Source organism: Rousettus aegyptiacus, unplaced genomic scaffold (assembly GCF_014176215.1).
Source record: "Rousettus aegyptiacus isolate mRouAeg1 unplaced genomic scaffold, mRouAeg1.p scaffold_m13_p_17, whole genome shotgun sequence".
NCBI classification, from domain to species: domain Eukaryota; kingdom Metazoa; phylum Chordata; class Mammalia; order Chiroptera; family Pteropodidae; genus Rousettus; species Rousettus aegyptiacus.
The window spans coordinates 21,511,762-21,534,912 of record NW_023416292.1 but is presented as its reverse complement, the minus strand read 5'-3'; the positions used below and the strand labels follow the sequence as shown (position 1 = coordinate 21,534,912).

Below are 23,151 nucleotides of genomic sequence, written 5' to 3'. Positions count from 1 at the left end.
CTGTAACAGGAGAGGCTGCAGCTGACCGGGCGGCAGGCTCAGGTCCTCGGACAAGTTGTTCTAATCTTAGAAGTCATGCCTCAGCTTTCTGCTGCAGCCTGAAGGACAGACGTCCCAGACCCCAGGACACACACACGCACATCCACTTGGGAAGCAGAAATGGCCCCTAATGACCGGTATTCCCGTGGGGCTTCCAGGCAGCCCTGGCGTGGTGGCCCCTGGAGCCCAGCCCGCCCCTCAGACTCGCAGGGGCCATCAGTGAGTGACGAGGGGTTTCTCATGGGACTGAGCCGCGTGGGAGGCGCACAGGGCAGGGGCTCTGAACGCACCGTGCAGAGCGGCGAGCGGCAGGTTCACTGCGGCCTCGGCGTGAGCTCATCCGCTCGCCCCGCTGGCCGGGCGCGGGCACCGCTTGCCCACTCTCCCCTTTGCCCTGAAAAGGACGACCAGCCGGGCTGTTTCGGGGGCCACCGGGTCGACCAGGGTGCGTGACTCCGCACACCCGCCGGTGGGCGGGCGGAGGGGAAGAGCTGGGGTGAGCAGCCCCGGCCTGGGCTGAGAGGCCACCTGCCCCAAACACCCCCAGAGCCGGGAGCCTGGGCTGCGTCCTGACCCCCGACCCCCGCCCCTGCCTGGTCAGTCACCGGTTGTGGTCAGTTCTGTCTCCTAAACTGAGTCCCGTTAACCATCCCCGTCCCCACGGACCCGCTCGCTGCCGGCCGCCGGCCGCCTTAGTCTCTGCACAACATCGGCTCCAAGCCCAAGTCCGAGGCCGTCCTTACGACACTACTAACCCGCAGATGGGCTCGCGCGCCCGCGGCCCCCTCGGGCCCGTGTTCCGCCTCCACCGAATCCTCGTGCCCCGTTCTCCTGTCAGCCTGCCGACCTGACGCCTGTGAGTCTGCCCGTCTGCGAATCCAGGACCAGCCTGGCAGGTCGCAGCCGTGGACGCGTGTGGAGTGCGTGACCAGCACACGGCGCCGCGAAGCCGGTCCCCCCCCCCCCACATGGGGGCCGCAGGCACCGGGGCGCCTCCCCCGACCCCTCCAAGAAGCCCCCCAGATGCAGGGAGCTGCACACGGTCTGCCTCCGCCAAGGCTGGCGGGTCACAGCAGGTGGTCATGACGCTCACAACTAACCAGAGGAGACGTCCGGACTTCCAAGTCCTCCCAGCCACCCCCGCACCAGAGGTCTGTCTCTGTCTGTCTGTCTGTCTGTCTCTCTCTCTCTCTCTTTCCCGCCACCTCGCCCCAGAAGTGGCGGGCTCTGGTCCGTCCCCAGAGTCTCCGCTCCCCCCTCCGGCCGGCCCCCATGCTCACTCCTTGCGTACCTGGCTCCAGACCCAATGAAAGGGCGAGTGAGCTCCGATGGCCTGGGTCCGGTGAGCTGTGCCCCGCGGGCACCGAGAGCTGCTCCCCACGGTCTGGGGAACTCGGCTTCTGGAGCAGAGGTGACTCCTTCCACGCCTCTATGTGAATTCGCGTTTGGTGTTCGGGCTGCGGTGGGGATGAACCCGAACTGCGGCAGGAAAAGCGCAGAGGGGCCTGCCCTCTCCGGAGCCGCCTCACAGACGGTCCACGGCCCCGCCTGCTGCACAGAGCGTCGCGCCCACGTGCTCGGCCACCTCCAGGGGTAGCGGGGCGGCCACCCCTCCCCCGGGGGGCAGCGGCACACCCGGGCTGATGACGGCCACTCCAGAGGGGCCGCCCAAATACCAACGCGCGGGGACACGTCCAGCACAAAAAGTGGGCCTCGGAAGCGCGTGCGTGTGCGCATGCGTGTGCGTGCGCGTGTGCGTGCGCATGCGCACGCGCGTGGCGCCCGGGGCGGCAGGCTCGCGGCTGCAGGGCTGCGTGTCCGTCTTGGGCACCGCGAGCCCCGGGGAGAGACAGAGCTGCGCCTTGTCGGGCGCCAGGCCGCCCAGACGCCCCAGTGCGGGCAGCGGCTGGACGGCAGAGCGCGTGTGCGGCGTGTGCCAGCGGCACCATCGCCACGATCCTCACGGCCGCACACCGCGAAAGCCCGCGTGGGGGGGGGGGTGCCGTGTGAAGCCCGGCAGTCACGCAGCCGAGTGGGACAGCGCCGGCGCGGGGCGGCCGTTCCCCGCACTCACGGCCCCCCCCCCGCCCCCCTCCACCGCGCGTCTCTGCGGCAAGCACCCCGGGGTGGGGGAGGGGTGTCCGTGCGGAGCCCTCACCTTCGGGGAGGGACCGGCAGCGGCCCGGAGAAGGCTAACTCCCTCCGCTGGAGAAGCGGAGCGCGCACGGAAGGGGTGCGCGCCCCTCGGGGAGGACGCTGCGGAGAGCACGGGGCGCCCTGAGGCCTTCACGCCCGAGGCCACCACAGCCCTTGCCACCGTCGCGAGGCGCCAGGCCTCGTCCTGACGCTGAGACGCAGCGCAGAGCCCCGCTCGGCCTCATGCGTGACATGCCACTGCTGTCCCTGTCCCAGCACAGAAGGGTGGAGCCGCTTGCCCCAGTGACAGACAGGGCGCGTGCGTCCGGCCGGCCCTGCCCCTCCAGGCCTTTGGTAATTCGGCAAAGAGGCACCGACCACTGCTCGGCCTCGGGCGCTCAGCCAGGCAGGGAAGGCACGAGGCAGGAGCATGCGGCGAGGGGCCCCGGGCACACCGCGGAGGGCGTCTGTGCTCACCCACCCACGCTCCGCCGGGTGCTCTCTCCAGTGTGTCCCCGCTGACCAGGGTCAGCGACTCCGGCCCTGTCACGGACACGCCCATCCTCAGGCCGGGTCTTAGCGGGGTGAGAACCTGGGGCTTGTCCTGGCCCCCCAGACCCCTGGGCGCCCCTGGGCACCCCTCCGGGACCCAGTCTCATCTCCCGCAGGCCCCAGATCCACAGCCGCAGCCCAGGGCATCTCACACGGTCACCACACGGGGTCGACCAGACGGTTTTTTAAAGATCGTCACAGGGAGGAGCCAATCGCAAAATGCTGTTCGAAGGCCTCACTGTCACGGCTGCGTGACGGGCACCTGGCCCGGCCCCGGGGGACACACGAAGCAGCCTAGGGCTCGTCTGCTGCTGACTGCCGCTCCCTCTTGGTTTTCCAGGGGAGACCCGCAGAGACCAGCGCCAGCGTGGCCCCCTCCGCGGCCCCCTCGGTGGCCCAGCTGGCTGGGCGGTTTCGGGAGCAGGCGGCGGCCAAGGAGGTGAGCCAGGCCCCTCTCCCGGAAGGGAGCGGGAGGAAGGGGGAGGCTGGGTCAGGCCTGGAGGAGAGGGGGCGAGGAGGCTCGGTGATTACCAAATTAGGAAGAGTAGCCACAGAGGGGTCCCCCTGAATGCGAGGAATGTCACCTCTGCTGGGCCTGGCAGGGTCTCTCCTAGCAGAGTGGGGCTTGCTCGCTCCAGGAGGAGGGGACGGGGGAGGGCGTGGGGGAGGGCAGGGGGCTGGCCCGCCCGAGGCAGGAGGTGAGCGAGGGTCTGGGTGGGAATCGGGGGTCTGGATCGGTCCCCATCTTGACGATCCACCAACAGAGACTTGGGCTTCGTGCAGCTGAGCCAGGTCTGGCCCGGCTCAGAATGAGAGGTCCCCACGCGGCTTGCACCCTGGAGCCTCGGGAGGCGGACTGCAGATTCCCACTGGCGTCGGGAGGGAAGGCGTCCATTGGCCCGGGAGGTCTAGAAGAATCCTGCAGGGGGGACAGTGGTATAACGTCGGAGAGATCTGGGCTCGCTTTCCCGGGGCCCCCCAAGTCCGAGGCACTCAGTAGAAGTGAAGTGGGGGGGTCTAGCACGGCCCCCTGGGGTGACTGAGAGCTCAGGCGTCACGCTTCCCTGGGTGTGTCATTTTGCACTTGGTCCGTGATTTCTGGACGGATGGGACTGTCCGAGGGTAAAGACGACCATGCTGGTCGGAGGCGCTGGCAGCGCCTGGTGGCTGGACGGAGGGGTCACTGGAGCCGTGCCGGGCCCGTGGCCTGCAGTAAGGGAGGGCTCACCGGCAGGACCGGCTCAGGGAGGAGCGGCCGTGAGTCCGCAGGCAGCGGAGCGCGGTCAGACAGCGTCGGCTCACGCAGCCGCCGGCCAAGGGCACGCCACCCTGCCCGCCCGCCCCCCTCCCGGGCGCCCTGCACGTCCCGAGCCGGCTCCGGCCGCCTTCGTCCTCCTGCCTGGGGCCTGACCCGCTCCGTCTGCTGTGTGTGTCCGTCTGCCCCCTCGCCCCAGGTGCCGGCCGTGCCAGCCAGCAAGCCGAGAAGGAAGCCGCCATGCTCCCTCCTCCTGCCTCCCCTGAAGGCGGAGCCGGGCCCGGACGGCGAGGTGGTGAGTGCCCGCGGGCCCGAGGGTGCCGGCCACGCGCCCTCCTCCTCCTCCCAGTGGGGCGGGCGCGAGGTCCCCACGTTCGGGGCTCACGCCCCGTGCGGGCGGTTCCTCCATGTCAGTCCCAGGAGCGAGCCTTCCGTTCCTAATGCTCCCCGAATCCTTGACACCGAAAGCGAGGCCCCTTCCTCCTGCCATTTGTGACCCCTCGGCCACAGGAACACTCTTTTTCAAGCCCGGGAATTTCGGCGAAGATCACGGGCCCTGTAGTTTTACCAAGACCCAGGGGCCGAGGGAGGGACCGTCCACTCCCGGGGCCGATGCACGTGACCCGCCCTGGGCAGACGGCACGTGCAGAGAGGTGTGTTCACAGAGATCAGGAGGCGTCGTGGAAAAGGCCAGCAGCTGTCGGGGTCCCTGCAAGGAGGCCGGCGCGCACGGGAGGCCACGTGACCCTCAGATGGAAATGGCCAACGTCGCCCACGTCGACAGGGTCTGGCACCACACACCGTGGTCAGCAAGGGGCGGCCGGGCCACGGGCCCGCTGCGCCCCGCGCGCCAGCAGCAGCTGTGGGAGCGGCGTCCCCACGCGGTCCCCTGCCACGAGCCATCACCGTGTGTGCGGTCCCTGCCAGAGACGATGTGCACACACTCGCTCGTCCGGTCCGGGAGGCCAGGCCCCAAACAGGAAGCAAGCCAGCGACAGTCCGGTGCCCAGATCCCACCTCAGCCACCACCCTGCTGGCTTTTGGGGGACCCGCCTCCCGAGGACCGACGCTGGATGACCTTGCCGACAGCCAAGGGCATGCCATCCCGCCCACAAGCCTCTTGTTGCCTCCACTTTCTTCCCCGCAACGTGAACTAAGGTGGTCCAGTGGTTTTCGAACCTTTTGTCAACCAAGACTTGTGAGCAGAAGCCCACAGCAGCCCCCGCTCAGGGGCAGGCAGAGGAGCGGCCCAGAGCCCCAGCTGCTCTGAGAACCACCCCGTGACAGGCGGCCAGCGCGGAGGAAGGACATCACCTCCAGGACCAGTGACTCTTCATCACCTTAAAATTCACACAGAGATAAAAGGAGCCGCCGGCTTCGTCTGGATGGGTTGGACGGAGGCTCTCGTGTTCTCACGGAGCTCAGCCTGCAGGACCCCCAAGGCCGGGAGCCTGGGGGCCTGGGGGGGGGCCCAGTCCGGCTGCCCAACGCAGAGCTGGACAGCGTCTTCCCACCCCTCCTCCTCCCTGCCCTCCCTGCGCCTGACAGGGCGGGGTCAGCCCCTGCAGGCAGCGTGGCCGGGGATTACCATCTCAGGGGGGCCCAGGCAGAGGGGTGTTTAACATGGCCACAGACCCTGCCTCGTCTTCCCTGAGAAGGGCTGAAAACATTCCCATCTGAAAAATCAGGTCCCCAACTTTATGACATCGTAGGAATGTCCTATTAGACATATCAAGGTCCACACAGAGATGGTAGGCGGGCCCTTCCCCGCTGCCCAGCCACCTGCCTGAGCCGCCTGTGAAATGGCAAGGGAAATGCTGCCACCTGCTGCTATCCTCTGGAACTGCACGAGCGGCGATTTCGGATTCTCCCTACTCTGGCGTTCAGGGTCCATCAGTGAGGATTTTGTGGAGAGGAGCTGGGTTCCCAGGCCTGTCCGGGGCTGTTTCTTAGCTCGTAGGCATTCCTCTATGGCTCACGTGAGTCAGCACGTGGGGTGAGAGGCAAAGGCCACGCGGGGTCTGCACACCGTAGGGAAATCGCTCCTCTGCCTCGGCCTCTGTCCGGCCCCGTGAAGTCCTCCGTCTCCTTCTCGATCGTCGTCATCCTCGCTGTCATTATCCCTGTGCGTGAGGATCCATCTGCCTGTGGAACCACACTCGATTGTAGGGACTTTGCACAACACAAGAAGGAGTCCATCTTTTAAGATAATAATATAAAAATCAGAGACAGACAAGATTTCCGCGTACATTCATCACAAAGATATCTTCAACCAACAGAGCATGTGTAATGAGATATTTATATATAAGTCACCACCGTCTGTTCCCGGAGGGCAGAGACGAAGTCACGTTCATCTCTGTAGAACCAGCACAGTGTCTGGAATCTAGTAGATACTCAATAAATATCCGTTTAATCAAAATGAATATTCAATGCTTTGGAAAATGGTAATTCATAAATAACACCATTGATGGGATTTTCCAAAGTATCGTTAGTTTAAGGGGAGAATTTCAAAAACCCCGCCAGGTTTCACTCTGGGGGTGTGGCCCCTTGTTTCGTGTGCGACCAGCACACTGGAGGGTCATTGCGCCCTTTCTCCTCGACATGCCCTCCAGCTGCTGGCTCCTGTCATCCGGGGTCGGGAGGTTAGGCGAGGTCCCCTCAGACGCAGTCTGTTCCTTCACGATGGCTGCGCACTCAGCCTTCCCCGGACAGGCGGCCCGTGTCTCGGGAGTCTGTCCCGCCTGCAGTCACTCACAGACTCAGTGGTCTCGTCAGTGGAGAGGTGAGGGAGGGACAGAGGCCCCAACCCGGCCCCGGGGCGGGGGGCGGGGGACGTGGCCACGGAAGCTCAGGGGTGCTGAGGCCACGTTCTCTCCTCTCCCTCCACCCTCCCCCCCTCACCTCACTCATTCGCTTGTCTCGCTCCGTTTGCTCTGCAGAAATCACCCAGCGCGAGCCAGGCCCCCAGAGTCAAGCTGAAGAGCTCGCCTCTGATCGAGAAACTTCAGGTGAGTGCTGCCCGGGGCCGCCCCTTCCCCGGCCCCCGCTTCCCCACATCCGCATGTCGTGTGTCGCCTGGAGAGTTGACCTCCGATAACCGAATCGCTCTAAAAATTGAGACCCTCTACCCGGGTGGGGGGGGCAGGGGGCTGAAATCAGGGCCACGTCGAGCGTGCGCTGGTGCAGTCGACTCCTCAAGGTGGCTGAGGAATGATGGGCCGCCTCGCCGTCTGGCGGGAAAAGCACGTTATGTGCAAGAGCCGCTCCCGGAACCGCCGGGCCTCTCCCCCGAGGCCTGGACGCAGCCACAGTCGGTCGGTGTCAGCCTAGCCCGGGGTTGAAACCCGGCTGCTCACGTGGCGCCAGGAGGGCCGGCCGGGGTCGTCGTCCGGGAAGCTGTGCCCTGCCCCCGTCCACCGCTGGCCTGGCTTTCCCAGAATGTACGTGGCGCGTGAGACCCCGCGTCGGGGTCACAGTCGTACCGGAGGGACAAGATATCCGCACACGATGCGATCAGAGACACAGCGGAGAGCGAACAGCAGGGCTGAGAGCCGCGTGCGGCCACCAGACTCCCGCCGCCCTCGACTCCGGCTGGGCCCTGTCCTTGCAGGAGGAGTGTGAGGAGCTGGGCGCGACTCGTCTGGGCGGGGCCTGTGTACGGTCACCACCACCCTGCTGCTGCCACGGCCTCGCACAGCCCCCAGGAGCACAGCCAGGCCCTCGGGGGCTGCACTCTGCCCGCTGCGGTTGGGGTGAGCCAGGACCTGGAGCCCCAGCCTCTGCCGTTCCCAGCTGCGGGCGCCCAAGACTTGGCCGCCGGCCTGATTTGGGGTTAAAGAAAGCACTTCTGGCTTCGGCCATGGCCTGCCCTGTGCAGGGCACGAAGGGGTCCCCCCTGAAGCTGAATTTGTCCTGAGAAGCCCCGACTCACCCCAGCTGCGGGAGAGAGCGGGCTGCCTGCTACTGTCAGAGGCCGCGGGGGACCCGCAACCACCCCAGGGCCAGAAATCGGTTCCCGAGTGCCCTGCAGCCCGGCCCCGGCCCCTTTCTAGGCATTGCTGGCCCTCTTTGGGACATGCAGCCACTTGAGAATCAAGTGTTCACCTCTCACTGTTTCATCTCATCACGAGTGGGGACACTGTGCCAACCCGGCCAGATCCCGCAGGAACCGTACTTTGCTGGGACAGAACTAAGGAACACATCCTCGGCTAGATTTTTCTTCTAAATAGTCTGCTACGTGAATGACGAACTATGCTGTTTCTTGGCTGAAGTCACCCATAGTTCAAAGTTCAAGTTCCCTGCGGGCTCGAAAGATCCATTTTACGCGCAGGCAGTTCGAGCCCCCTCTGCCGGGACGGGACGGAGGCGCTGTCCCAGCCTGCGTGGGCCGCGCCCACCGCCTGGGCCTCAGCACTCGCTGCTCTCTGACAGGGCGTGAGCTCAGTGCTGTTACCGAACTTTCACGTTTGTCATTTTTGCCATGACTCGGTCCTGTCTGTAGGATTAGTTCTTTCTGAACATCGCAATCACAACACCAATGCCTTCCTCCCACGCACGGAGCCTGCGCGGCGGTGTCTGTGAGTCCGGGCGCGCGCGCAGGAGTCCGCCAGGACGCGGACGCCCAAGGCGGCCTGCAGGGGTGGGCTGTGCGTGCAGCTGTGGCTGGGGCCGTGGCAGGAGAGAGGGCGGGGGCCAGATGGTAAGGGACTCTGGAGGTGTCGGGCTAAGCAGTCTGGACAAAGGAAGGACCCGAGACTCAGAAAACCTGTGGGACCCACCGCAGGTCACACGGCTGCGAGATGGCAGCACCCAGGGGCCCTCGCCAGACCTCTGCACGGATGTCTTCTCCATGGCAACGGGGCGGGTCCGGGACCCACACTTCCCCACAATCCACGGCTCCCTGGGGCCTTGGTTACCTTGGGGTATCCTCCCCAGAGAGCTCGCCCTCAGGGTTCACTGTGACCCGGTTCCGGCTGCACTGTGGGGGGTCCCACTGGCACCTGCTCTGCTGGCTCCCCGCAAAGGCGCGGCAGCCTGCTCCGTCCGCCCCTCTGGGCAGCCTCCTACGAGACCGTGTTTCCCGGGGCCCGAGGGGCTGAGAGACCTGGCTCGAGTCCCAGGTCAGGGTCCTCGGGTGTGACGGAGGGGTAACCTACGCCTCCGACAAACAGCAAACATCCAGAGGGGGTCACTACTGTGACAGGGACGAGATCACTGGGACTGGTGCGGGGCTCACCGGAGGTCCCGGCCTGCGCCGTGACCGGCAGGTGCGATTTTGGCCCCCTCGTCTCCCAGACGGGGCTGTCCGGCCATTCCTGTGGGGCCCAGGTTGTGATCTGAGCTCTCCAGAACGCAGCCCGGAGTGAGCCAGGTCGCCGGTGCGGGGCTGAGCAGGGCACCTCCTGCGGCGGGACACGAAGCGACGGGGGGACAGTTAGGAAGTAACGCGAAAAGCCCCGTGCTGCCAGCCTCGCCGTCCCGAGGCCCGGCGACCCCCAGGCCGGAGCGGGAACCCGCGTCCGCGCCCGCCCGGACCCGAAACGTCTCGTCTTCTCTCCACAGGCCAACTTAGCCTTCGACCCCGCGGCCCTGCTGCCCGGGGCCTCCCCCAGGAGTCCTGGACTCAAGGCCGTGGTATCGCCGTTCCACAGCCCGCCGTCCACTCCCAGCAGCCCCGGCGTGCGGTCTCGGGCCGGCGGCCTGGAGGAGGTGCCCGCCAGCTTCGACCAGCCTCCGGAAGGCAGCCATCTGCCCTGTTACAACAAGGTAGCGCTCGGCCCACGTCTCGTGGCCCGCCGGTGGGAACGAGGGCCCTGGGCACCCCGAACCTTCTCTCCCCTGTCGCTGTCCCGTGACAATGACGAGGACACGCGAAGGCTGCAGTCAGGGCTGGTTAGCAACAGAACGGAAATTCCCCTCTTCTTGGCAAGTGACCCCTGAGCTGAGGTCAGCCTCCTCCCCTTCTCCTCTCCTCCCCTGTAACTGTCACTGGAGGTCAGGCTTGGGGACAGAGTGCTCTGTCCTCGGTGGAGAGGGGGCCGGAGGCCAGGACCGATCACGGCTGGGTGCCATCTTCTGGGCCATTCCAGAAACTCCATCTAGCTGCGAGGTCAAGTGTGTAGCAGCAGGTGAGGCCTGAGGAACCAAGCTGGAGTGAGGACGCGGTGGGCGGGCTCGAGCCTGCTGGCTGGGCCGGAGGGGACATCCCGCAGCCCGGGGCGACGGGGCAGAGGAGCCCGGGGATGGCCTGCCTCTCACAGGGTGTCGTAGGGAGCAGGGATGGGGGTAGGCAGGGAGGCCCTGCCGCCTGACCATAATACCAGGGCCGTAGCGTGCTGAGGGGGGCCAGGGAGCGGGCAAGCTCACGTCCGAAGCCTGCTGGTCGTGCAGGCCGGGCCTTGGCCGCCTGTGGGGCTGGCCTCGCCGTGGCTCAGGACGGGGTCTGGCAGGCTTCATCCCCAACCTCTGTCATGGAACGAGGGTGACCACTGCTAACATGTAAGTCAGTGGGAAGGTAAAGTTTACGAAAATAAGGTTCCCGAAAATAAGATTTAATTGACATGAAGTTTTGAAGGACACATCCCTGGAGTAAACTGGGGCATCTGAGACATTTCCACTGAACTTCTGATGAAGTCAGCTGGGCCCAGGTGAACCCCGATCCCCAGGTCCACATGCCTCAGGGGGCCCCGCTGGGCGACCCCAGGACAGTGGGCCCCACACGTGGGAAGCTCAGGACGCTGGCCGCGCGGTGTTCCCGACGCCGGCCGCCCTCGTGGGGACAGAAAGGGCCGCGCGGGGGAGGGGAGGAGGCTGGTCAGCAGCTGGCTGTCCGCCCCGGAGGCCCCGTGCCTGGGCCAGGCCGCCAGCAGCCCCCAACCCTGCTCTCTGTCAGCTGCACTTCTGTCAAAGTATAATTTCCAAAATGCTAAAACATGACTCTTGTACAAAAGACAGACAGATTACACTCAAGTTGTCGATTTACAAGGAAACCTGCCAGATGGTCAAGCTCATTCAAAGAGCGGTGAAGAACCGGTTACTTAGAGACGATTTTTAAAAGGGAGTGTCCGGACGACTCCACACCGCTGACCGTTTACGGGGCGATTAAACCATAGTTTAGCTTTCTCGCTGGACGGACAGCAGCCGCCTCCCCGTGAGGCGGAAACCCGCCGCCTGCCCGGCACCTTCGCGCCCGCGGGGCTGCGGTCCCTCAAAGGTGGCCGCGGCCCCGTGTCCTCCGGGAGGTCCGGCAGCCCCTCGGGTGCCCCTCGGCCCTTCTCACGGGTTAGGGGTAACTCTCCCGAATGCCTTCTCGCAGGTGCGGACGAGGGGCTCCATCAAAAGGCGGCCCCCCTCCCGGAGATTCCGGAGGTCCCAGTCGGACTGCGGGGAGCTGGGTGACTTCCGAGCTGCCGCGTCTCCACAGGAGAACGGGGCCCGGGAAGAAGACGGGGACGAGGTGTTCCCCCCGAAGGGCCAGGGGGCGGCGGGGAAGGAAGGCAGGAGGAGCCCCGGGCCCCGCGAGGAGCGCCCCCTGAGGAGGACGGCCAGCTGGACGGAGAAGCCGGAGGAGAAGGGCCCGGCCCCAGAGGGGGCCACACCGGGCGGCCGAGGGGAGGCCAGCGAGCCGCCCGCTGCCCTGGGCTCGGAGGCCGAGGACGGCAGCCCCTCGGTGGAGACCCCAGCCGCGGAGCAGGTGGAGGAGCCCACCAAGGTGGAGGAGGACGGGGTAAAGAGCCAAGACGAGAAGCTGCCGGAGGAGGGGGCTGTGCCGCAGGGGACCCCGCGGAGTCCCCCCGAAGGGGCGGAGGGGAAAGGCCAGGAAAAGCAGGAGGAGGGGGCCGCTCCGGAGCCAGGCCACAGCCCCAGGACCGGCCAGGCTCAGCCGGAGACCAGCAGCGAGGTCCCCGAGACAGAGGTAGGTGGCCCTGCTTGCTCACCCGGGGACCAGGGTGGGCAGGGCCAGGGCCAGGCCCTTTGCCACGTCCCTGACGACCCCATCACAGGCCCAGGAACGAGACAGGCTGTCACTGATGGTGAGGGGGCAGGGGGACAGACAGGGAAGCCTGTGTCCTGCTCTCTTGGGGCTCCCGCTGGCCCGGAGGTCTGGGGCACTTGTGGGTGTGAGCGGGGCGAGCTGGACCGGGCACTGCCCTGTGACCCCGGTCCTGCTCCCCGTGACACCAGCCGCTCCGGTGCCTCCACTTGAGTGGCAAGAACACCAGCCGCCTTCCTCATCCTCTCGGAGTGTCCGCCCCCTCGTCCCCGAGGCCAAGGACAGGCCCCTTCTCCCCGACACGACGCCCCGTGCCGGGCTCCGGCCGCCCGCGCCGCGTGCCCGGGGCAGCCGTGCGTGTGCGAGCCTGCGTTTTAACCGAGGTCACCGCGCTGCTCGTCCAGCTCCTGCTTCCTGCAAACATGCCGGGTCTCTCTGGCCCTCAAGACAAGGCCCCCCCTCGCACACCCCCCCACGCCCTCTGTCCCCTCCCCTTTGCTCCCCTTGTTGACCTCTTATCAATGATGCTGAAAGTCACGAGTGCCCTCCCAGCCACCAAAGACTGGCCACATCTCAGCTCTTGTCACCTGCACCTCTGCAAGCACCCGACGCGGCAGCCTGCCCCTGAAACCCCTCCCGGCCGTGGCCTCTGCCCGGCCAGGCTGCCCCGCCCTGCCCCCGCCCCCCAAGCAAGAATGGGGGCCCTTGGGCCTGAGCCTCCACCCCCCCCCCCGGCTCCTCTGCTAGGCTTCAGCCATCGAATTTTGTGAACGCTGCTACCCCCGGGCCTCCCTGTCACCTTCGGGGGACTCCTGACTGCTCAGCCCTGCCTGGCTCGCCCTTGTCTGGCCCGACCGCACCCCGCGGCCCACGACTCGCCCAGAGGCCGGCCAGTCCCTCCCAGCCAGTGCTCCCCAGACCAACTCACCCTGCCCGCCCCGTTCCCCCACTCACGTTCCGCTGAAACCCCGACTCCCCCACCAGCCCCTCCCGTCTCCGCTCACGAAGGACCGACTCCCCCTCCCTCCTGGTGCCCCCCGCTCCGTACACAGTCCGCCCACGGGGCTCCGGCGTCCCAGTCGGGGCCCGTCACGTGCTCCGTCTCTCTCCACCCACAGCGCCGTGACCCCGCGCCCCCCTTCCTTCCTTATCTCTGCAGTCACACGCCACCGAGCAGACCTCCCGGCCTCCAGACCCGCCCCGCACGCGGGCTCCGCATCCGTCCTCCCGCGAACGCCAGCTGGGCTGTCTGCCCTCCGACCCCAGACCACTCCCCCGCTCTCTCTCCCATTCATACCCCACCCCCTCTGTCGACAGGGCGACACCTCCGGCCGGGACACTAAAATGTGAAGACGGGGTCACCGAGACGGAGCTGCTGGAGACGTGTCTTCGGAAGTGGCGGCCGCCGCCGCAGCAGACTACGCGGGAACCGAGGCGGCTGGGAGACCCTGGTGCTCGCTTCCCTGCTCCGCCCCGACCCCGACCCCGTCCCCGACCCCGTCCCCGACAGAGCCTGGACCTGAGGGCGGCAGACTTTTACCAGCTCGAGTGCGTGTCAAGTGATGGGCTTGGTTTAAAAAAAAAAAAAAAAAAAAAAGCAATTTTTAAAAACAGTTTACGGCAATGACAAGTCCCCAGGGATACTGGTCAGCCCGTGGGGTCCAGACACGCTCCACACCCGCCCATCCCTGCGGCTGACCTCACTCAGAACTGGACTCTGATTTAGCTCATCAGATTTCGTGTGTGTAAAGTGATAGCCTTTTACCGTTTTGAAGTTTTTACCGTTCTCCAATGGAAGTGGAAACTAATGTCAGGTGTTAGGAAACGAGAAAATAGTAGTGACAGAAATACGAGTCCCGTAAGTCACGGGGGACCCAGAGAGCAGCTGCAGCACGCGGCCGTTCCAGCCGCGGGCGCTGTTCCCGGGGCCGCTTCCTGGCTGGAGCCACGGCTCACCCGGCTCTGTCCGGGAGGCGCGGAGGCAGGAAGCAGCCCCCCGGGGAGGAGGATGGCAGGCTTCGGGCGCAGGGCTGGCCACATCCGGAGGGCAGAGTGGGGGCACCTGCTGGACGCCCGCCCCCTGGCCTATCCTGGGGGGCTGGAGTCTGCACGGGCAGGAGGCAAGGCGACCCTGAGCAGGGATTGGACGCTCCCTGGGAGGTGTTCTGAGCCCCACGACGTGCAATCCGCTTGGTGAAAATGTGGCTCCTGGCTTCTCGGGGAGCTGTTCCTGCACGGGAGCCAGGGCCCCCCTTCCCCACTCAGGAGGCGGGGTGGGGGTCCCTGGAGGTCCCCCAGACAGCTTCCCCCTTAACAGGAAGGAGCCTCCTACCCATCCCGGGATGGCAGCCTCTGCCCTGCTCACACGCTCTGGCGGGAAAACGCTGATCCACACACGTTTCACCTGTAGGGTTGGTCCTTGTCGAGTCGAGGGTGTCGCTGTCCCAAAGGGCTTGACCTGGCAGTCGGAGCAGCTGCCTCTCTGGGGGTCTGTCAGGTCACACTCTGCTGTGACTTCAGGAAATCGCCTCCCAGACTAAAAGGCCTTTTCTTACCGCTGGTACCTCAATTTCCTCATGCCATTTACAGTTTTCCTAACTCCAGGATGGTCGGTGTTCATATCTGGGATATATATTTTTTCCAAAGCTTTTCTAAATGTGGTACATCCTCTAAAACCTGTAACCTAGTGAAGACCGAAACTATAATAAGCTCTGTATTTCAGCCGAGTCTGAGAGATGTGCGTGTCAGTTATTTGAGGTCTGTGTATCTGTCTCTCATCTATCCACCCAGCTGCGGACACGTAAACAATACACGGTTTTGTGTCCACGCGTGTCTGGGTTGTCTGTGTACTCACACGCAAGGGTTTCGTGACCGCGGGCACGACTGTGAGTGCGTGCGACAGAGGGTGGGGGGCTGCCACTCTCCCCTCCCTGAAGAAGCAGCGGAACAGGAGGCGTGGGGCGTGTGACAGTAAAACTCCACTCTCCTCCTGGAGGTTCCATCCCTCTTGGTGGCCGATGAGAAAAGAGCAATAAAACGCGGCCAGAACGTGCCCTTGAAGGAGCCTGCGTGATGCTGCCGGGATGCTTTTCTATCGACCTGTCCGTCACGGGATGTGAGGGACTCGGGGTTAACACAGAGACCCCGTTCTCAGGGCTGTTCTCAGGGTCGTCACGGCGGTGCAGGTGGCCCGGCCGCTCATGCCTCTCCTCTGCCGAAAGGTGTCGCATTTGCACGGCCGATGCTGTGATTTCAAAGAAAGGCCTGTGCGTCTCAGCTGGCACAAAGCCATCGCCGGGCCGGGAGACCGTGGCGTTCAGGCTTCCCTGAGACAACACTGGGTCTTCTGGGCCCCGAGGCTACACGGAGAGCAGAACGGGCCCGCCGCCTCCTCCGGCTCGCTCCGCGTTCCAGGGGTGTCCCTCCTGCCCAAAGGGCTGAGCCCGTGTTCGGAAGGGGCTGCACGTGGAGCAAGGCACCCAGACGGCCACCGGAACCCCACTCTGCTCCGTGAAGTCACCCTGAGCGTGGCCCAGTCTGCCACACTGGTTTTGGTCTGCGACCAGTTAACTAGACACCCAGTTATTATATGTCAAGTAAGGACATAAACGTATGTACAGGCAACCAGTCCATATGCAAAATAGAACTATATCTATTTATGAATCTCTCTCTTTACCTATATATTGAATAATACAATTTAAAATTTCGTGGAGAGGCCTAAACACAACACTCAAGCAATGTCGGAAATCTCTCTTTGTGGTTGGTCTCTGCGTTCCTCTGTGCTGGCCAAGCAGGCTCTTCCCCGCCTGCAGACCCAGAGGATTGAGCTCACTCTTTTCCAATAAGTGTGTGTGTGTGGGGGGGGGGGGAGTCTTGCCAGGTCACCTGCAAACACACCAGAACCACTCTTTATGACCAAGGAGATGGAGTGGTCAGGTCACAGGGCACTAGTCACACGACCTCTCCTGGCACTAGGGCTCAGGGGAGTCTTGTTTTATCTTCAAGGCCTGTGAATGGGAGGGGGGACAACATGGGGGCCTCCAGGTGAAATTGGGGGGTGAGACTGTTCCCAAAATAAACGATGCGGGAGGATAGGCAAAAAATACAACGGATGCCCGCAAGGAGGCAACGCCTGAACCACCCAACTACTACCCTTTGCTAAAAGTTTCAATTGACTAATTCTAGTCAAATTGTGCTCTGGTGGGGCAGGTAGAAATAGTAGGAACAGGATGCCTCTATGTGATGCGAGACCAGGTGACTTACGGTGCCAAGAGCACTCAGCGAAATTCAAGTGCTGCTCAATAAAACAGCAACGGATTCCACTGACCCCGAATTAAAGACAGCTGAGGGTGGAGAGGAGGGGGCTTGGGAAGAGAGCGGCCTCTGCAACCCGACCACCGACCGCAGGGAGCGGGGGCGGGGGGGCGGGGAGCGGCGCAGGCCACAGGCGGACGAGGCTGGCGGGAGGCGCCGCGCCGGGAGCCGAGCACGCGGGAGACCCTCGTCTGCTCGCCCCGCCCCCCGTTCCCCCACCTTCCAAGATCTCGGTTGCTCGTGTGGCCTTGAGCGAGCTCCTTAACGTCTCTGGGCCGGGATTTCCTCGGTGCAAAGGCCGACAGCACACAAGGTCCCCAAGGGCAGCGTCGTCCAGTGAGCCGCACGCACGCAAAGCGCTTAAAAGGGGGCACGGCCCGCAATAAGCGCCAGGGGAACGTTACCTGTCGATCCTGTCGCCCCGGAGGTTTCTTTCCCCATAGCTCCCTAGTAGTCGGACGAGGCTACCCCGCCCCCCGCCTCGCCGCGGTTCTTCCACCTGCACTGCGGCCACCCGCCGGCGGGCGCGGGCGCGGGCCGGGGGTCCGAGCCGGGAGTGGGGGGCGCGCCCTGCAAGGCGCGGCAGCTGCCGGCGGGGCGACGCCGGGCGGCGGGCGCGCGGCGCGCGGCGCCCCGAGGCCCCGCCTGCGCCGTCCTGCGCGGGGCGACGCCGGAGGCCGGGCCCGGGCGGGCGGCGGAGGCGCGGAGCGCGGCCCGGCGCCGCGACCCGCCCCGCCCCGCCCGGCTCGGCGCCTGTCCCCACGCCGCTCCTGCGTGCACCGGGGACCTGCGGAGGGGCGGTCCAGGCGGCGAGGAAGGGGCGCGGGCCGGGGTCGGGCTGGAGGCGCGGCGGGAGGCGGGGCGAGGCAGAAGGGAGCTGCCCGGAGCGCCTTTGCCGAGAGCGGCTCGTTGGTCTAGGGGTATGATTCTCGCTTCGGGTGCGAGAGGTCCCGGGTTCAAATCCCGGACGAGCCCAGGCTTTTTTTTTTTTTTTTTTTTTTTTGTAAATCGAAAGAAAGTTATTTTCCTCTCTCAGCCCATCAGCGGCTTAAGTGCAACTAGTCCGGTTGCTTGAGCTCGAGCGGTGACCGCCTTAATTTTGCGAAGCAAGGGACCGGGTGAGATCGGGTCGCACAATCTACGGTTGCTGACCGTCCGAGAGCAAAGCATGGCAGTCGCCTGCACCCTTTAAAGCACACGCGCTTGGAAAGGACAGACGCGTCGCGCAGAATCCCGGGCGCCCCCCGACTCCTCCGGGGGCGCCTGCATGAGCGGGTCCCGGGTTCGAGGGGCGCCGGCCTCCCCCAGCCGCCGCGCAGCGCGCGCCGCGGGCGGGTTAGAGCACACCCACCTGCAGGCGACCCAGGACGGAAGTCTGCGTCCCCAGCACGCGCGCGCCACCCCCGACCCGCCCGCTGCGGCCCGCGTCCGCAGTGTCAACAGTGCGAGCGAACTTGCCACGCGTTCGCTGTACACCTTCAACGGCGTTTAAAGGTGAAGCGGGCTCTCCGCTCCAAAGGTCTCAGTTTCGTGCTTAGCGCCAACACGTATTTACGACCTCCATCGGCCTGTCCTAAAAGCAATTGCTTTGAGAATTTCTACTTCGTCGGAAAAGAAGGGCTCGTCCGGGATTTGAACCCGGGACCTCTCGCACCCTAAGCGAGAATCATACCCCTAGACCAACGAGCCGACGAAATCTCAGCTTGTCGCCATCATAAAGGAAGATAGCTCGACTTAGTCACGCGCCCCCAAAAGGCCATTTCTGCAATTGTGTCTACAGCCTTCCGTTTTTGCCACCGGAAAGTTAATTTTCTATTTTCGTTCTTCCTTTTTTGATCTTTGCAAATCAGTGACACAAAAGAAAACGGCGGTGTCATTACCGATGTAATTTTGAAAACCATACTTCTGTTTATATTCATGGCTAATAAATTGCAATGCATGTGTGGCAATGTCGCCGTCGCCGCCAAATTCCAGACTCTCCCCTCCTGAGTCCTGGATGGTGCGCTTCCCAATGATAGTAAAATTGCCGATTTCTTGCCTCTACCTTTGATCCTGGGGTTCAAAGCACCAGCTTTCAAAGCCTTGTGAATTTCCATCTCTGTGTTTTTATTCAAACTGTTCTCTTCAGCTGGAAAAATCTCTTTTCTTTTGGATAAATCCCAAACCCTAACCTTCCCCCCAAAATATTTTTCAACATATTAAAACCAATTGTATGTGTCTCCTCTAATCATTATTTATTGGAAGACAAGATGCCCACTGCAAAACTTAAGTCTACTGTATTGTATAATTGGTGCCAAATTGTCCTGATATCTTTAAGGCACTATAGTTTAAATTTTAAATATTTGGTGTTGAGGCTTATGCTAGCAAAGCTGGTGCTCAATGAATAATCGCTGAAAGACTGTGGTTGTTCCAAATGCCTTACCAATACAAATTTTGGTACTTGGACAATCGATGTGAATTGTCACTCTAGCAAATAACTAACCAGACAGGAAATAACAAATAGATAGGGTGACTATCCTAACTCATTCATTGGTTTATTTATTAACCTGACAGCTCATTCTTTCAACAAACATTTAGAAGGACTATGTGCCAGACACTGAATGGTCAACTTTCTTCCTATGGTTTGATGCCAGTAAATTATAATTGTTCTATAGGAGTTCTAACATTCAGCCCCTCGCCCTCTTTTTATTGGAAACTGTCTTAACTTGAATCTTCAGCTCTTCTTAGAGCTCAAGGCAAGGAGGCTAAAAATGCACTTAAAAATATTAATTAGTTCTAGATACCAGAAAAGTTTATTCATCAAACCTAACTGGAAAAAAAAATGTGCCCTGAAAACTTAAGAAGTTTTCCAAGAACGAGGAAACAACAGAATATAGTTTGTAAGGTAAAATAACGTAACCGCTTCAGAATTCTGAAAAGCTCAGTCTCTGCAGTTATCAAGAGGACTCTATCTTCTCTGCTCCCACTTGAAAATACTGGAGTTATTATTATTTTCGGGTCTTTTTCTTGCTCCCATTTCTCTCCAGTGATTGGAAAAGAGTTTGGTCTTTCACTCCGCAGGCTCCGCCAGAGCATCTCATCTGCCCCTGAGAACAATGACGCGGCAAGGTGGACAGCAGCAACACGATCCCCGGCCTAACTCACGGCGAGGAGCATCCCTCCCTGGTAGGGGCACAGGCCTGCGACCCCTCTCCAGGGCACAGGATCCTCTTCTGTGAAGCAAAGCAGTGCCTGGACCGCTGCAGGGCACTGGGAGACAGAGGGTCTCAAGGAACGTTTCCCCCCAGTCCCTGTGAATGAAGAATCCGGTGACAGGAGCCTCCTCCTCCTGAACAATTCACCCCTCCGAAGACCCCGGTTACTCTCGCCATCACAATGTTGGTGCCTCTGCACCCAGGGACGCCAGAACTCTAACTTTCGGATTTTTCAAAAATGTCTAGCAAAAATGTAATCCTTCTCCTGGATTAAGATGTTCTTTCTACAGAAATGTTCCTGAAACTGATTTAGCTTCGGGCAAATCTTTCCCGCATGGCCTGGGGTTCACCTTTGACTCCGCCTCACATTCATTCCTTAATGGTCAAACTCTGGGCGTTCCAGGGACCTCCTGTGAGCACCAGCCACAGATCACAGCATTCCGCTTGTCCTCTGGCAACAGACCTTCAAAGACAAGGAGGGAAGGAAGGCCAGCGAAAATACAGGAGGTGGGAGAGGAATTCCACCCCAGTCCGCAAAGGTCTTTTGGAAATTATCCTGCCTGTCACGCTCTTCCTGCTTTCTCCCACTAAATCCAGCTCTAGAAAATTCTGCTTGTATCTACTTGTCATCATCAGACGGACTGTGAATGCTCCTTATCTTAACTCTATTAAGAGAAGACAGAAAGTCCTGGGACACTCCCGAAGCAAACCCCTCCTTATCAGCGCGTTTGTTGTGCACTGGCAAACAGGCCAGGAGGCCAGTGGGCCTGCGCACAGGTAAACTGATATCCGGAGCCTCTGCGGGAGATTCTCCTTCTTGATGCTGTGGGGGAAATTCTCTCCCGGGAGCCCGTTCCTTTCGGAGGCAGCAGGCCTTCAAAAAGAACCTTTCTGACCTGATCGTAAGTCTTCAAAAACGTATTGCCTGAATGGCTTGAGCTGCAAAGAGGAGTTCCAGGAGGTCGACGGTTATCCGAAAAAGAGGTTTACTGAGTGAGAGCCTCAGGCTGACAATAATGATTGAAATTCAAGGGTTTTTTTTGTTTTTTGTTTTTTGTTTCCATTTATTATCCCTACATGAAGGATCAGAAACCACAGTGCACAGACTGTGGCTAAAACAACCTTGCATGATATTTTTTCTTTGTAACATCTCTAGATTAATTCACTAAACATTCATCTAGTCATTCAACAAATATTTATCACCCGCTGATGGTCTGATATTGTTTACTGTACGCTCAGCTTCCTTGTCAGCCTTCCGACGCGTCCCTGGGCTCCAGACCTGGTTAGCTAACTGCCTTCTGGTTGGCCACCTGGGTGTCCCCGGCGCTTTCAGCTGTGTCCAAGGCTCGTTAGCTTTCCCCGCAGACCAGGTTCTCCTCCTGGGATTTTAGCCTCGGGAAGCTGGTAGCATCATTCTCCACCCAGGCTAGAAATCGGAGGTCGCATCGGTCTCTCCGGGTGCTTTTCTCGCGGTTAGACTTCCCATCCGATGTGCACCCAGTTCTGTCATCCCTTCTCCGAAATGTTTCTCCAGTCTCGTCTCTCCCTGCACCTCGGCTGCCGAGGCCTTGCTTCGTGCCGTCTTCACTTGCCTGCTGAGCGGTCACCCTTGTAAAACACAGATCTAGACACGCCACGCCCCTTTCATCACTCCCCGCTGCCTATAGAAGGAAGACAACCCAAAGCTCCTTAGACTCTGGCTGCAGCCTGCTTTTCTAGAATTCTCTTCATTCTCCTCATTCCCCTGACGGTCCAAGACACACGGGATTTACCTATCGTGCCCCGCACCTGGTACCGTTTTCCTGTTTCTGACTTTGTTTTTCCTTTTTCTCGCTGGGGAACCTGTATTCATCCCCCCCTGAAGTCTGCCTAGAATCCTGCCTCCCCTGGGCCTCTCCTGGGCCCGACATCACAGTCAGCAGAGCGTCTGTGTCTTCGTCAGCCTCGGGTTTCTCCTCTACTCGCCCTTCTCGTCCAGCATCTTTAATCAGTTAGTTCACTACTCGTTTGTCTGCATGGTGGACTAAGTGCTCCTTGAGAGGCTAGGTGTCCAACGGCTACAGCACATAGGAGCTGCTCGCATAACATATCTGGAGTCTTATCAACCTGTGACATTTTAGACACACTTCAGAAGCATCTTGCTGAGAGAAAGAGGGCAAAATGGCTGTCATGCTTTTTTAGTTTTCTCTCACTAAAACAAAACCGAACAGAACCTACCCAAGCCCTACTAACAGGACGGATAGAGGACTCAGGCACGCACCCAGTGGAATGCAGCCCCGGGCCACATGACGCCCGATGCCCAGTGTTCCCAGAAGGCTATAGGGAGGTGAACAGTTCCTAGGGCAGAGTGATGCAGGTAGCCGCGGGCGTGACCAGGTTGCCCATGTGAGGTCGTAAAGCAGCACGTTACTCCCGGGGTTTGTGGTGCTGTGAATAAACGCCCTGCAGCGCCAGCCACGCACAAACGCAGCACACACAATGACGTACAGGTCGTAAGACTTGGTAACGACGGTGTACGACTATGTTGCTGGTTTATGTATTGAGTACACTTTTTACTGTTGTGTTGGGGTGTACTCTTTCTGCTTATAAACAACAGTTTGCCGTAAGACAGTGCCGTGCTACCCCAGTAGCCTCGCACACCTCGTGATTCCCGTGTCCCTTTTTGCATCGTTTTCGCTCGTGCTTGAGTTGCCCTCGGGGTGTTCGGTGCGGTCACCTGCTGTCCAGGCTTGCAGCCGGGAGCAGGACGCTGCCCCGTAGCCGGGGTGCGCGGTAGGCCGTGTCACCCGGGTCTGTGTGAGCACCCTCGGTGACGTCCGCACACGGCAAAACCACCCGAGGACGCGTTTCTCTGCCCTTACCCCGTCCATAAGCAGCAAATGGCTGTATCGTGACTTCGCCACCCCGAACTAGCAAAAGTCCCAGGAAGAGCGTCAATAAGCTTGCCTTTAGACGAGATCCTGAGATATGAGGTTGGCCATGGTTCCCTTCACCGTATTCTCCCGGCCCCGAGCAGCTGTGCCCTGAAGCGTGCTCCTCCCCTCCACCAGCCCGCTGTCTGGGTGGCCCCGCCTCGCCCTTCGCCTTCATCTTTCTCCTACTTTCGTCCCTTCCTCTTTCCCTTCTGTAGGCTATGCTCATCAGGACCCTTCCAAACACTTCTCGGTGTTTACTGGTCCACCAGTGAGTGGCAGACACCGTTCTGGATTGAGGTGGCCAAGCTCAGCAGGGTCAGCTGAGGCACTTCAGAGTCAAGGAGAACTTCCCCATCCCAACTTTTATTGACAAACGGAGGGACATTTTGTTTGCAGAAGCAAATCAAACAAAAAACTGCACTCATTTGAGTTCCAGGTAGGAGTTCCCAGTTCCCACCCCTTCTTAATTCAAAACGGGGGCTCCTTCGAGGAGAGTCAGGCAAGATGGAGGCCTCTTTTTAGGCTAGATTTCTCAAATTGCAACACATAAATGATGTAATCCAGGCCAAGGACAGGCCTTGGAGACAGGCTAAGGCGAAGTTGTGCTCCATCTGGGCCACTGAAAGGAAGTCTCTCCCGTCGTACCCCGCCGTGCTTGAGTTAACCTCGGGCGTTTTTTGTTTGGTTTTTTTTTTTTTTTTTTTTTGGTAAATAAACTCATTTTTCTTTAGATGAGGCTCACAGAAACCGAGA

The 23,151-nt window shown here is 61.3% G+C and overlaps 1 protein-coding gene, 2 long non-coding RNA genes and 2 other non-coding genes across 7 annotated transcripts in view; 2 read left to right on the top strand and 3 right to left on the bottom strand.

Annotated features, from left to right (window-relative positions):
- RCSD1 (RCSD domain containing 1) overlaps positions 1-14,702 on the top strand; it is a 31,189-nt gene extending 16,487 nt beyond the window's left edge. The window contains exons 2-7 of one of the 3 annotated variants that reach the window (XM_016148553.2): positions 3,068-3,166; positions 4,182-4,277; positions 6,922-6,990; positions 9,545-9,748; positions 11,298-11,897; positions 13,293-14,702. In XM_016148553.2, coding sequence (XP_016004039.2) covers positions 3,068-3,166; positions 4,182-4,277; positions 6,922-6,990; positions 9,545-9,748; positions 11,298-11,897; positions 13,293-13,325 — 1,101 coding nt within the window. In that variant the 3' untranslated portion in view covers positions 13,326-14,702. The other 2 variants (XM_016148552.2, XM_036234699.1) reach the window with 2 other exon arrangements.
- LOC118612860 lies at positions 5,667-16,878 on the bottom strand. Its single transcript, XR_004955183.1, has 2 exons — positions 16,694-16,878; positions 5,667-6,127 (listed from the first exon to the last, which is right to left on the bottom strand). It is a non-coding gene; the product is annotated as an uncharacterized LOC118612860 (long non-coding RNA).
- Positions 16,879-17,192: 314 nt separating this feature from the next.
- Positions 17,193-17,264, top strand: TRNAP-CGG. Its single transcript has one exon. It is a non-coding gene; the product is annotated as a tRNA-Pro (tRNA).
- Positions 17,265-17,906: 642 nt separating this feature from the next.
- Positions 17,907-17,978, bottom strand: TRNAP-AGG. The gene has a single exon. It is a non-coding gene; the product is annotated as a tRNA-Pro (tRNA).
- Positions 17,979-19,058: 1,080 nt separating this feature from the next.
- LOC118612858 lies at positions 19,059-19,942 on the bottom strand. The gene is made up of 2 exons (XR_004955181.1): positions 19,851-19,942; positions 19,059-19,375 (listed from the first exon to the last, which is right to left on the bottom strand). It is a non-coding gene; the product is annotated as an uncharacterized LOC118612858 (long non-coding RNA).
- Positions 19,943-23,151: the final 3,209 nt, after the last annotated feature.